This window comes from Cnephaeus nilssonii, assembly GCF_951640355.1.
Source record: "Cnephaeus nilssonii genome assembly, chromosome: 3".
Classification (NCBI taxonomy): Eukaryota; Metazoa; Chordata; class Mammalia; order Chiroptera; family Vespertilionidae; genus Cnephaeus; species Cnephaeus nilssonii.
The window spans coordinates 42586313-42600911 of record NC_137074.1 but is presented as its reverse complement, the minus strand read 5'-3'; the positions used below and the strand labels follow the sequence as shown (position 1 = coordinate 42600911).

Sequence of the window (14599 nt, the reverse complement as noted above, 5' to 3'; positions counted from 1 at the left end):
CTGTTGGGTGCAATATTCTATAACTGTCAGGTCAAGCTGATCAAGTGTTCTTTTAAGTCTTCTATAGCCTTAATGATTTTCTGCCCATTCATTTTATTACTTACTGAGAGACTTTTAAAATTCCCAAACTATAATTGTGAAGTTGCCTTTTTCTCATTTCAATTTTGTTCATTTTTGCTTCATATCCAGTGTAATTTTTCATCTCAAGCACTTTAGTTTTATCTCTAGATTTAAATCTTTTAATATCTTCCATGTTTCTACTTAACTTTTTGGACATACGGACTATACCTATAATAATTGTTATGTCCTTATCTGCTAATTCCAATACCGTTTCAGGTTTAAGTCAGTTTTGATGGATTTTTCTCCTCAGTATAAGTTGTGTTTTATTTCTTCTTTGCATTCCTAGTAATCCCTGATTCGATGGCAGACACTGAATTTCAGCATGCTGGGTCCTGGAAATTTCTGTATTCTTATTAATATTATTGTGCTTTGTTCTGGGAGAAGTTAAGTTACCTGGAAACAGTTTGATCCTTCTGGTCTTATTTATAAGATATGTTAGTGGGAACGAGAGCAGTATTTACTTTAGTTCTAACTATTCCCCACTACTGAGTCAAGATATCCGAGACTCTGCCCAATGCCTATGAATCATGAGGCTTTCCATCTGGCTGGTGTAAACAAGCCAGTGTGAGCACTGGCTCTCGTTCCTTCCAAATCTTACAAATATTTCTTTCCCTTGCCTTGGGCAGTTTCTATCGATTAGTAGCCTGCTGAATACCCAAGGGGAACCCTTTGTACAGTGCTCTCCATGCCAGTATTCTGGGCTGTCCAACCCGCACTTGTCTTCCTGCAGTCTCAGTCTCCGCTCTGTCTCAACTCATGGAGTACTCCAAGCTCCAACTGGGTTCCTCCCCCTGAGCCACATGGAAACTGTCTCATGGATGGACATGGGATACTCACAGGGCTCATGCCATTTGTTTCCCATTTTGTCAGGGATTGCTGTGCCTCATTACATGATATCCAGGATCTTGGAAACTGTTGTTTCTTTTTCTGATTTTTTTCCCCCAGACAGGAGAGTAAATCCAGGCCCCATTATTCTATCTTAGCTGAAAGTACAAGCTTAAAGTCTGACTTAAAAAAAATACTTCAAAGTATTTTTAATAACCACTCAGACACCAGAAAACATCTAAGTGTGAGACAGTAATTATTCTTACTTTAGAGAATTCTATTGTGTTATCATTATTCTTACTCTGGATTTTCTTGGTTTCTAAATTCTGAGGCTGGAAGACCTTTTCGTGTATATTTTATGCTCTGAGGTTCTAATATCTCAGAGAGATTTGGACAATGGCTACATTTCATGCAGCAGACACTCATTAAATATGACCATCATCTATTTTCTTCAAGAAATTACCCAGGAAACCTCATAATAGTTTAATTTCCTGCTTAAAGATTACTGGTTTAGGAAACATGAGATCACAATTCAAAGTAATTTAACTGTAAACTATCTGTGTAAATTGCTAAGGCCATTATTATGGTTACTTAAAATATGGTAAAATTAATACTAAGATCATAATTTTCATGTCTTCCTTATATCCAAGCACACCAATATTTCATCTATCTCCTACTCCGAAAGAATCTTTTTCCTTTCTCTCAAAGCCCATCTTTGCCTTTTAATTCCCACAAATACTATACCTGTTCATTCCTTTACCAATCACCCAAATATTTCCAAAGCCTCACAGGCTACCTACCTGTCACTAGTCATTTACCCCTTAAATCTATCATACTTATTGTTGCCATATTAAACTTACTAAAATATTTTGCTTTTATAACTTCTGTCTCATAAATTTCCAATTTCATTTTTTATTATTTTAGCATAAAAGTTAAAACTCTTGGGCATTAAATTAGTCAGATTTCTGAATAGAAGGTAACAAGAATTATTGTTTTAGTTCACATTCCTGAATATTTACAAACACACCCACGTCCACTTCAACCTAGTGGCTGTTAACTCCTCAGAGTTTCTATTTCTAGAACAAAACAGCAACAAAGTACCACGTTTATCAAATCAGTACTAAGATAATGGGTTACCCTTACCAGTGCCTGGCTAACATTTCCTCCGGTGGCTAGTGATTTGAAATGGCTGCTATTATAGACCAACTGAACTTCTGATATTTCCACTGTTTCCAATTCCTCTTGAGTTTGCCGATCAATCACATGCAACTTCTCTGCACTATCCAAGAGTACAACTGTGCGTGAGTTTATCCACTGCAATTCAAGCACACAACAAAACAAAAGTGAGGCCCATCCCACGCCATCACTCAGGACAAGAAGAAAACGTGGCCACTCAGTGAAATGACACTGAGAACCTTATCCATCTAATAACTTCATGACAACACAATCACAGCATGAACTACTTAGAGTAAACAGCCCAGAGAACAACAGGAACACCACACAGTATTGAGTTGGACAGTGCTAAAATGACACTGGTATTCTGAAAGAAGGCTAATAAAATCTTTAATAGATATGTGTTACAGGATATATTGGCTTTCATACATTTTTTTCAAAGGTACATTGGCACAAATGACTTAAGCAAAGTGACAAACTTTGTATTTCAGTTTTTACATCAATGAAACAAAAGGGCAAATTAAATCTCATAAACCTAGGTGGTCAAAGGATGATTCTTGAAATATATCTGTAATACATAGTTCAAAATAGAAGCTATTTAAAATATATATTTCCTTCAAAATCTCCCTAAAATTATTAGGAGAGTTTTTGCTGTATTTTTCTATATCTTCTATATCTATTAATTTTTAAAATAATAACAAAATAATAATGTTAAAAATCTTCTGAAGGATGCCATTTTGATAAATTTCTTGGGTTATATATGAGATTTATTTTCAAAATATATTTTTAAAAATCTTAATCTTTCCCAAGAAATAAAGTTTTTAAATCTGCTCAATTAGAATTCTAAATTAGAGGGGACAAAATAATTCCCCTGCACATTATCTCTCTGGCATTCATGTTGATTTATTTATATTATCTATCCCATGTTATCAAAGCTTATTTGCATACCATATCAGTGACAACCAAGTTGAAAATGGATCGATTTTCTTTTGACATATGCTGAAGATATGCTCTATCACTGTATATCAGCTACTATAAGGGAAGGGTTTGTTTTTCTGTGTGTGTTTGTTTTTGTTTGTTTGTTTGTTTGTTTGTTTGTTTCCAACCCAAAAAAAATATCTCTCAGAAAACAGAGTTTGATACTCAAATCTTTTACAAGAGCTCCTATAAGGTGCTCTTTTGATCACTTTACTTTGAAAAACAAAGCATCATTTAAGAAAAAAAGATACATTTTTTATTAGCCTTATTGAATATCAGTCAGTAATAGTTTTTAAATGCTTTCATAGATCACCTGATTAAAACAGAGAGAGAGAGAATGACAAGAGAAAAACAGTTTGCAGTTTAGCAATTATTCCTGAGGTTAGAATCTCATAATTATGAGTGTTGACATTGTTGTAAACAAACCTTTTAAAAGTAATTTACAGAGCAATGCAGTTAGTGGTCACATCATGGATAAGCCACAGGACAAATAAAAATACTCGCTGTGGTATTGTTAGGAGCATGGCTACTTGTGGTTGGAAAAATTTCCCAGGGGAAGAATCATATGCTGATTTTAAAAGTGCTGTATCTCAAACATCTTAAACAGAAGTGATGATGAACTCTAGAAAACTGTGTCCAATGATTCAACAAGGTTCTAATGTTGACAAAGTCACTGATATCTTATATGCATGAGAAAAGGTTGAACAAGATTATTTTGTGAAATGTTTATAAGAAAAAGCATTATTTCTAAATCAATGATCTATGTGTGAGATTAAATAATCTCAATAATCTTTACAGTTCAATTTATAAACTGAACTTATAAATCTTATAAAGATCTATTTCATCTATAATCCTAAAATGTTTCATTTTATCAAATTGGGATAAAACTTTTTTTAGCCTTTTATTGGCAAAATGAGGCACTGTCTTATATTTAGGGTTGCCTATATTCATATATCTACAGAATGTTTCACCGGATACCAGATAGAAACCCAGAAATATTATAACTGCACTATTACAGAATTAACACACTATTTAAAAAATTAAAAAATTGACACAGAAAGCAATATTCTCTTTTTTACACCAAAAGTCACTTCGGACTGAGATGTGTGATAGAGACCTCTGCAAACTTTTTAGCCACAAGAAAAGAATAGCTTAGATAAGCTAGGGAACCAATTAGGATAAACTCAGAAGGATAAAAATATGTTTACAAAGAAAGTCCGGCAATAATCCTGAAGAAATCCACCTAAATTCTTCTAAACTCTCCTTTAAGCTAATTAGGACATTAAAGAAAATTTTTGTTCAGCAAGCCATAGGCTGAAAGACACGAAGAATAATGTGGCATCATATCAAACTCAGACTTTATTCAATATAAGCCAGACTTCACTTCTGTCCATATTTCATATAATCCTAAAGGCATGGTTCATGGCAGAAATCCTGATAGCTTTAACACACCATGGTCTCAAAACAATTACATGCAATAAATGGGGATAGTTAATTTGAATACTCACAGTAAAGTTGATGAGGTCATAGTAGAGGTGAAGATGCTTTTGCTTAGTAACATGGATTGCTCCCGATTCATCTCTCTTAACCTGATGATGAAATAAAACAACCAAAACCTCAGCTATTGTTTGAGGGATATTTTTAGATACTTCATTATACGCCACCCAAAAATTATTTCCATTCAGAGTATGGATAAGTCAAAAATACTGATAACTAAAGAAACTATCACACAAATGACAGAAATGATCACACTATGATTTGTACCAAAATCCAAGGCATATCTGGTCAGCGGTTCAGCTGTCATTATTAACAAATTCTGTAATGTAATATCCACTCTGTCATAATTCAGAACAACTTAACCTCACTACACCAATGACTGTATTTAGCTAGGGTTAAGACATAAAATAGGATGGTGACATGGTGTGAAAAAGTCAAAGAAAAGTTCATTAAAAGAAAAAAGCTGCTGCAGTGACAAAACTAGACTTTTCTGATATATAATACTATTATAGCACAAACAACCCAAAGTTTCCCCAAAGAACCTCAGTGTCAATCTTTTATTTATATACTAGAGGCCTGGTGCACAAAAATTCGTGCACTCCTGGGGGGTTCCTCAACCCAGCTTGCGCCCTCTCGCAGTCCGGGAGCCCTCAGAAGATGTCCGATCTGACGGCCCCTCTGTGGGAGGCAACCGGTGGGCTGATCAGGGGATGGCACCGGCCAGTGAGCGGCGGTCCTGCCCCCCCCATCACCCCTCCACCGCCGTCCTACCACCCCCCCCCCATTACCATCCCCTCCCTCTGCCCGCTGGCATGTGCCTTGGCTGGCCTGGCACTGCCCCCCACCAACCAGTCATTCAACTGTTTGGTCAATTTGCATATTATGCTTTTATTATATAGGACTAGAGGCCCGGTGCACAAAATTCGTGCACTGGGGGGGGGGGTGTCCCTCAGCCCAACCTGCACCCTCTCCAATTTGGGACCCCTCGGGGGATGTCCGACTGTTTAGGCCCATAGGGATCGGGCCTAAACAGGCAGTCAGACATCCCTTTCATAATCCAGGACTGCTGGCTCCCAACTGCTCGCCTGCCTACCTGATTGCCCCTAACCGCTTCTGCCTGCCAGCCTGATCACCCCCTAACTACTCCCCTGCCAGCCTGATTGACGCCTAACTGTTCCCCTGCTGGCCCAATAGTCCCCAACTGCCCTCCCCTGACAGCCCAGTTACCCCCAAATGCCCTCCCCTGCATATTCCCTCTTTATTAGATAGGGTTTTTTCTTTAACATATTGGACAGTGTACCTGCCATGGTCTTGACAAACCAGTAAAAATGTAAACCCAAACTAAAAGTGTCATAAAATAAACTCGTTAAACAGGAATTTCATGAGACCTTGGAAAGGTGATATCATGTGGTTGTTTCTTCTTTTTTTCCTCTCTTTCTTTTTCTTGATGTTTCATCTTTTGTCCTTTCTTTCTTTTCTCCTTTTATTCCTTTTCTGTCTCTAATCACTCTGCTGGGGGCAAGGGAAATTCCAAGGCTATAGGTGTGTGTGGGGGGATCGCTCCATGGGGGCGCAGGCCCTTTGGAGGCTGACACCCCAGGCTGCCCCAGGGAAGGGATAGCTCTTGGAGGTACAGCTGCCTCCTAGGCCTACACCCCCCGGCTGTGGATGGGAGCTGATCGCTATGGGGGGGGGGGGGGATAGGCAGTTGCGGGTGCCTCCCAGGCCCACAGCCCAGGCCAAGGCTAGGAGCAGATCGCGTGCAGGGGTGGGGGGATGGGGGGTGAAGGGGATGGGGGTAGGGCGTGGCCGCCACCCAGGCCTATGGTCCAGGTTGCAGCTGGAAGCTGATCACGCCAGGGGTGCACGGCTGCCTCCCAGGCCGCTGCCCAGGTAGCCACTGGGACCTGATCGCGCCAGGGTGTGCGCCGCCTCCCAGGCCTACAGCCCAGATCGCAGCTGGGAGCGGGTCTCACGGGGGGGGGGGGGGGGGGATGCCCACTGCCTCCCAGGCCTATGGCCCAGGTCGCGGCTGGGAGCTGATCGCACCTGGGGTGCGCAGCCGCCTCCTAGGCCACTGCCCGGGTCTCGGCTGGGAGCTGATCGCGCTGGGGGTGCACGCTGCCTCCCAGGCCACTGCCCAGGTCACAACTGGGAATGGATCACGCCTGGGGTGCGTGCCTCCTCCCAGGCCTTCGGCCCAGGTCGCGGCTGGAAGCTGATCGCACCAGGGGTGCGTGGCCACCTCCCAGGCCACTGCCCGGGTCAAGGCTGGGAGCGGATCGCGCCGGGGGTGCGAAGGCGCCTCCCAGGCCAACAGCTGGAGCCTCATGCTGCCTGCTCTCAGCGGCAGCCCTCCCTGGGCCTGAGAGGACTGGGCGCAGCCATTTGTCGCGGAGTGACAGTTAATTTGCATATTACTCTTTTATTAGATAAGATGTGTATAAACATACTCTATAACCTCCGATCATCCTTATAATGTGCATTCTCCACTTCCGCTCCAAACAACTTTGGTAAAGGAGCTCCCTTTCTTACAGGGAAGTGACTTAATGAAGATGGGAGAACATGAAGGGCCCACACTAAGTGGTCTGAGTTGTTTGTTAAGGCATCTGGTGAGGTCAACACCACAGTGATGGGACTAGAAGGCAAAGGGGAATTGGCACTTCAAGGGAAAGGAAGACATCTAGAACGCTACTATGGGGAGCGCGCAAGAAAACTCAGACTGAACTGAATACCATGAATTTCAGGCAGGTCAGCTGTACATTGTGCTCTGTCTCTCTTCTTCAGTGTCCTGTCCCCTTGGAGCAGAGTAAGTTCTACTACAACAGCTGTGTGACCAAGGGCAAATCACTAATTTTTTCTCTGTTTCCTCATTTGTAAATTTAAAATAAGATGGCATCAAATTGTTCCATATCTTGCATATGTTGAAAGTATTTCAGCTCTGCTGGTGTGGCTCAGTGGTTGAGCATCAACCTATGAACCAGGAGGACACAGTTGATTCCCATTCAGGGCACATGCCTGGGTTGTGGGCTCGATCCCCAGTAAGCAGGAGGCAGACAATCAATGATTCTCATCATTGATGTTTCTATGTCTCTCTCCCTCTCCTTTCCTCTCTGAAATCAATAAAAATATTTTTAAAGTTTTTCATAATTGAAAAGATCAATGCCAACATTAATTACTCCCCTAAGATTTGCTCAAGAAATCATTTCACTTTTGTACACTCTAAATCCTACCCCCTTTATCACTGTTGAATATTACCCCTCCATGGATATCATATTCAATCATTCCTTTTTAAGGGCCCTTTTCCTCTTACTATCAAACATGTTACTGACCTTTCCATCTTCATATAAAAATGTAAAACCCTTCCTTTCATTTACTTCTTACAGATATGTAACCATTCTCTTTCCTCTTGCAACCAAACACTATACTATGATTGTGTCAGTTTGCCCTTCTAAATACTCATTTCTTTAACAAGTCTTTAGAGTCTAGCTCTACCTCTATTGCACTGATAATTAGTCCTCTGAAAAGTTTCTAATGAACTAATTCATGCATATCCAATGGTCTTATCTTTGGTCTTCTTCCTTGATCTTTCTTTGGTATTATGTTACCCTGGAATTCATACTGCCCTGAAACCTCTCCTTTGTCTTCAGTATGATACCATACTGTCCTATTTTGCCTCCTACCTCTACATGCCTTTATAGGAACCTCCTCCCCTGTTGCCTTTTCTTCTTCCTTTCCCTTGTATGAATATCCACTAAGGTTATGTATGCTCTAGCTTTTTATTTTCACCATTTCAACTACCTTCTCTATCCTGGAATTCTCACTTGTACCCTGGACCTGGATTGCCATCTGCCCAAGGGACATTCTCCAAAACAACTTTCACCTTCATTACCAACTCAGCCCACTCAAACCTTCCCTAACCTTAACTATTTAAATATTTCATGCTTTTAAAATGTATACTCAAAAATGAAATGTTTCGTTCATGTCCTTCAGTCCTAGAACCAATAATATCAGAAGTCTTGTCTTTCCTTCAAAATATCATCCATACCTCTCACTACAACGGACCATCCTTGTCTGAAGACCTCATACCTGCTTTATTACAGGAGCCAAACCTTCCATTTCCCTCCTACAATCTTTTCTTCTTGCTATTTCCATACTGATATTCCTAAAATATCACTTTAATCACATCTTTATCATTTTAATTACCTAAGAACCCATGATGGCTCCCCATTACCAATCTAGGTCAAGTATACACAATCCAGATCAGGAGTTAGCAAACTTTTCTGTAAAAGGCCACACAATAAATATTTTGGGTTCTGCAGACCACATGGTCTGTGTCACAATTACTCAACTCTGCCACTACAGTGCAAAAGCAGCCACAAATAATACATAACTGAATGGACATGACTGTGTTCTAATAAAACTTTACTTACAAAAACAAGGAGCCAGCCAGATTTGCCCCACAGGCCAGAGTTTGCCAACCCTAATCTAGATCCATGCCATATACTCAACTTTATTTTCCATAATAGGTTTCTCCCTGTCATTAATTCTATAAACATTTACTAAACATCTATATACAAGCACTGTCCTAGTGGCTGAAATATAGCTATAGAGTTGGTCTTTAGATTTATGGAGCTTTCAGTTGAGTGAGGAAGAAAAATACTAGACAAGTTATTTTACAAGTACTGAATGTTATAAAAGAAGAAAGTTTTATGGGTGTAGATAGCAAGAAGCACTAAGTAAGTTCAGGAGGTCAGGGGAGGCAGTTAATCAGGAGCTGGATAAAGGGGAAGAGAGCACAGAGTTTTCTCAGTAGAGGTGACAGCATATGGTATTACACTGCAGCCAGAGACTGGTTAGGAAGCTGCTCCAGAGGCTAGGCTGAAAATGTTAGTGGTTTAGGCTAGGGAAGCAGCAATGGGAGAGACACAAAGAGAGTAAAATCAGGAGATTTTGGAGATAGAGTCAACAGGATGTTATGATGGAGCAGAAAAGAAGTGAGACTAAAAGGCAACTAATAGGTTTCCAGCTGGAGAAACTAGGTGGACAGTAGTACACTTGCTTAATTAAGCTAGGAAACCCAAGAAGAGATTACCTTTTTACCTCTATAACTTCAGTTCATCTTATTATGCATATCCACCCCACGCCCCATAGTATTTGCAATATATCCTTCATAAAGTCTTCCCTGGCCTATCTAGTCCATACAAATCTCTTCATACTCTAAATATATCAACTTTTAATTCTCACCACATAGTTGAATCCTTAAACCATTCTCCATAGTAGTAATGAGCATACTGATATGGCTTTTCAAACAATAGTTTAAGCTATGTGGAAGAATTTATACTTCCCACAATTGCTTCTTGCATCCATCACATTGCAGAGAACACAGCAGATATTCAATAATACTTGCTGTCTAACAAATGCACTATATGTATATAGGTAAGCCATTATTACAGATATATGTACATTCATATTTACACATACACCATTAATTATTTGTTAGTCAAAGGTGATGGAACTGAGAAACACACCATGAAAGGGCCCAGAGTAGGGTGATCAGTAGTTTTCCATGTTAACCATTAAAGCCTTAAATAAAAATTAAGTATGTCACTCTCTCTCCAAAGAATTATGATAGCGTATTTCTTTGACACAATATTAAATTATTGATGAATCAGAAAAAAAATCTTTTGATAAAGGACTTTATAACACAAATAGTAAATATGGGGACTTACCAAAAGGAAATGCACAACATCTCCTCTGCAGAAAGCAAGCATGGGATTCACAGAATTATGCGCTGCCACAAAGTGCCAGGCCAGCAATGGGACACTGGAAGGTTCCATCTAAGTGAAGAGAAGGCCAAAAATGTTCACCATAGTTAACAGGCAAAAAGACAAAGAGAAAACTGATTTAAAACACCATCTGGCTAGTGTTCCTTGATAAAACTTCTACCAATTACTCATTAAAATGCTAACAAAGCTGGGACTGACTGTATTCTACATTTTGATAGAGTTTTGAGTTACAAAGTATATACAAAGTTCAGCAAATGTACACTCCAAATCTGTGCATTTTATTGTATGTAAATTTTATACGAAAGGAAAAACTTAGATAACTATAGCTAATCATATGCATGCTGATTTTTAGATTAAGAAAAAAATGCTGATTTCTTTAATTTACTTGGAAATAAATAAAAAAATAATTTGATGAGTAGATGGATAAATGTATAGTAAATACAGTACACTAAAATGTGAATTATAGAATTTAGATGGTAGGTATACAGATGTTTAATGTAAGTTTTTTTCAACTTCTGTTTGAAAATGTTCATAATAAAACATTGGAACAAATACCAATAAAAACATACAAAAAGGATGCAAACAAAACACCATGATAAACCTCAATTAGCCAATGAAACTAACCTAAGAAATATTAGTGGTAATCTAAACCAGCTTTGCCGGGCTTCCGCTGGGGCCCAGAGATACACAGAGTACCAAGGAAACAGAAGTGTGATCTCCCTCAGTATGAGGGCTGCTTTCTGAACTAGTCTTAGTTCTGTAGCATCATTCTCCACCCCATCCCATCAATACTTCTCCTCACACACACACTGGAAGACCACAACTCTCTGAAAACAATCAAGCAGGAAAGAAAGGGAAATCAGGTGTGCATAACATACCAGAGGCAGAAGCCAAGGAAACAGTATGTAGTAGCAACATATGTTAGGTATTGTTTTCTACCAGTTCAGTATCTAAGCAGCAGCGAAAAAAACTTAAAGCAATAAAGGTAGAGAAGTTCGGATCTCATGATCCTCAGAACACTGCTGTAGTCAACAGCTTATGCTGCTTTGGTCACATCAGGGTAAGCCCAGACAGTCTTTGGAGTAGACTTCCATCTACCTAGTTTTATGACAATCTCACAGAATTTGCCACTTAAAATTCATTTCCCCCAACCTCCTGACATGGTCTTTTTGCTAAAAAAAAGTGGAGAGGCTTACTCACCCGCCCATAGGGAAAAGTCATCCACACTTTCAAGGATGGTTTCAATCCAATGACCAGTATCTTCAGGAGGAAAAAAAATATCATTTAATATTATTATCCTGTCATTTTCAAATTTTTTGGTTTTTAAAGCCTCTAAAAGTTCTGAGTTTCATCTTCTAAATATACCCACCTTGGTTAAGGAAGCCATGGCCAGTAAGGAAAACTGTGTGATGGGATGATCTTTCAAGTCAGGCTTAGAATGGAGAGGCTCAATACAACACACTTCACCCTTGGAACCACTGAACAGGCATCTAGACTCACAGGTTCTCACTCCCATCACTCTCCTGAAAACGTAACCAAAAAATTCAGAACCAATTGAGCAATGACCCAAGGCACTATCATCTCTAGCTTGGACTATGACAATAGCCTCCTAACTCCTACTCTGGCCCCCAGCAATGCAAACTCCACAAGACATCAGCATGATCTTTTTAAAATATAGGCCAGATTTATTACTCTTCTAAAAAACTCTCCCAATGGCTTGCCACTGTACATAAAATAAAATCCAAACTTTTTTACATGTTTTAAGGCCCTATATGATCTGGCTCCAGCCTTCACCCTCTCCCATTACTGTTGTTCCTGAGAAAGCCACGCTCCAGCCATACCTAACTGGTTGCTCCAGCAGGCCAAGTCTGTGCCAGCCCATCAGAGCCTTTGTGCCTGAATGTCCCTCCGCCTGAAACGTTTCTTTCAGATCTTTACATCTGTTGACCGCATTATCATTCCGATCTTTACTCAAATGTCACCTTCTGAGAGAAGCCTTCCTGAATTATCCTCAAGTACACTCCAGCTCACTGACCTTTATTTTCTTCAGAGCACTCATAACTACAGAAATTATTTCATTTGTGTGTTGGCTCATTGTCTATATCCCTCCCCCTACCCCAACTAGAATGTAAGTTCTATTAGAGTAGTAACCTTAGCTGGTTCACAGCTACAACTTTGGTGCCTAGAACAATGGTTGCACATACATATGCTCAATAAAAATTAGCTGAACAAATAAATAGTATTTTTTAAGCAATTACTTTGGGCTCAGCATTGTTAGACGGTATAAGAAATACAAGAAACAAAAAAAGTCCTTAAAGAACTGAGGGAAACATAATACATATTGTATTTGATATTCTATTTTTCTAAACTCAGCTTTATAAGTGTTCTTCCATGTTATCTAAATAGTCTTTGCTCTTATTTAAAGTATATATGGAGCAATTCTAAGACAATAAAAACCTTCCTATACCTGGCTACTATGGTTTTATAATCAGCTCGGCCTGAGAACTAAGTGAAAATTAGTGAAATACTCCAGAATAATGGTTCCCCAAGCCTGGGAATAGTTTAGAATCCCAACTCAAACCTACTAAGACAGAAATTGAGGGGTAGAAGGCAGGCCTGGAACTCCATAAGTTCCATAAGCCTCCCCAGGTCATTGTAATACAGAACCATAACCTATTGTCAATTACATGGGTTTTCCAGACTTCTTCATGTTCAACTTGAAGTCATTAACCAGTGCTAGTCTTTTCATTTGTCAACAAATGTCCATTAGTCTCTTACTTAAATGTCAATTCAAAAACAGAGCCTCCGCTGTCGTTGCAAATTGCAAGAGTTGGATCATCTGTAAACTGAACAGAGAAAAAATTTATTTTCTTGTAACCAGTCAAATGTTAAGAAGGGAGAAAAATCATAATTTTTTAAAAATCTAAAACAAACAATGCTAATACTTAGTATTGAAATCACCTTAGCTAAACTTAGCTTATCACTCTAAACACACAAACTTACCTGTGGTTTTAAAAATATAAAACCACCTTTCCTTAGGATAAAAGAAAAATACAAACTATTCATAAAAGCCCTAAAGTTTTCTACTTGGGTTCTTATATTAACTTTTTCTAACTTGCTATTAAACTGAATAGGATACTTTGAATACATCTGCAGTTGCCTTGTTTTCAAGAATAAAGACACAATAAAAGATATTTGGTATCTTTGAAGAATAAACTTGTCTGAATATGTCATCTAAATTACTGAGGAGTTAATCCATTATACATAAAATAGTTTAACTTTTACATAACTACTAGAGGCCCGGTGCACAGGTTCATGCACGGGTGGGGTCCCTCAGCCTGGCCTGCGCCCTCTTGCAATCTGGGACCCTTGGAAGGATGTCGGACTGCTGGGTTTCGGCCCAATCCTCTGGGATCAGGCAGAAACCCGGCAGTCCGACATCCCCCCGAGGGATGTAGCAGTGCCAAAGAAACAGGCAGCCGGGGAGGAGCCCCAGCCAGGCGGGCACAGGGAGCACACTGACCACCAGGGGGCAGCTCCTGCATTGAGCATCTGCCCTCTGGTGGTCAGTGCATGCCATAGAGACCGGTCAACTGGTTGTTCCGGTTGTTCGGTCATAATGGTCGCTTAGGCTTTTATATATATAGATTCCTAAATGTGCTGTTCCTAAATGTGCTGCCTCCTTGCTCTTTTTCAACTAACAGTACCTCAGTTACTATTACTAACTCTTGAAAACTCAAAGTAATAAATAATGTTCACAGTGACAGACTGTCCTACGGGCTTATGTGGTATGGTAAATGTAGATGTTCTACAATATAAAACTGAATAACTTAACTTGTACCATATACAGTCTCTCTAACCCAATGGTTGGTGAGCCATCCTAAATGGCGTGCCTACATACTCTTAGTCAGGAATGGTTGAGGTACAGGAGGCCACTATAAAATTATTCCTCCTCGACCTCACACACAGACATAGTAAAGAAGTCCCGCACTTGTGCTCTCGGCCTAGCTGAGCAGTTGCCAAAGTGGGAGGCATATACCCCAGAGTGTAGGAAAAATAACAGGACTGTATTTTTACTTATTAACTAGAGGCCCGGTGCATGAAATTCGTACATGGGGTGGGGGGTGTCCCTCAGCCCAGCCTGCACCCTCTCCAATCTGGGACCCCTTGAGGGATGTCCAACCACCCATTTAGGCCTGATCCCACTGGGTGGTCGG

At 39.9% G+C, this 14599-nt stretch overlaps 1 protein-coding gene across 6 annotated transcripts in view; it reads right to left on the bottom strand.

Moving 5' to 3' along the window:
• Nucleotides 1-14599, bottom strand: part of VPS8 (VPS8 subunit of CORVET complex) — a 247460-nt gene that overhangs the window by 173606 nt on the left and 59255 nt on the right. For all 6 annotated transcript variants that reach the window (XM_079764490.1, XM_079764492.1, XM_079764493.1 and 3 more), the window contains 6 exons: nt 13161-13228; nt 11752-11905; nt 11583-11642; nt 10326-10433; nt 4605-4685; nt 2089-2259 (listed from right to left, as the gene is read on the bottom strand). In XM_079764490.1, coding sequence (XP_079620616.1) covers nt 2089-2259; nt 4605-4685; nt 10326-10433; nt 11583-11642; nt 11752-11905; nt 13161-13228 — 642 coding nt within the window. The remainder of the gene's footprint in view (nt 1-2088; nt 2260-4604; nt 4686-10325; nt 10434-11582; nt 11643-11751; nt 11906-13160; nt 13229-14599) is intronic.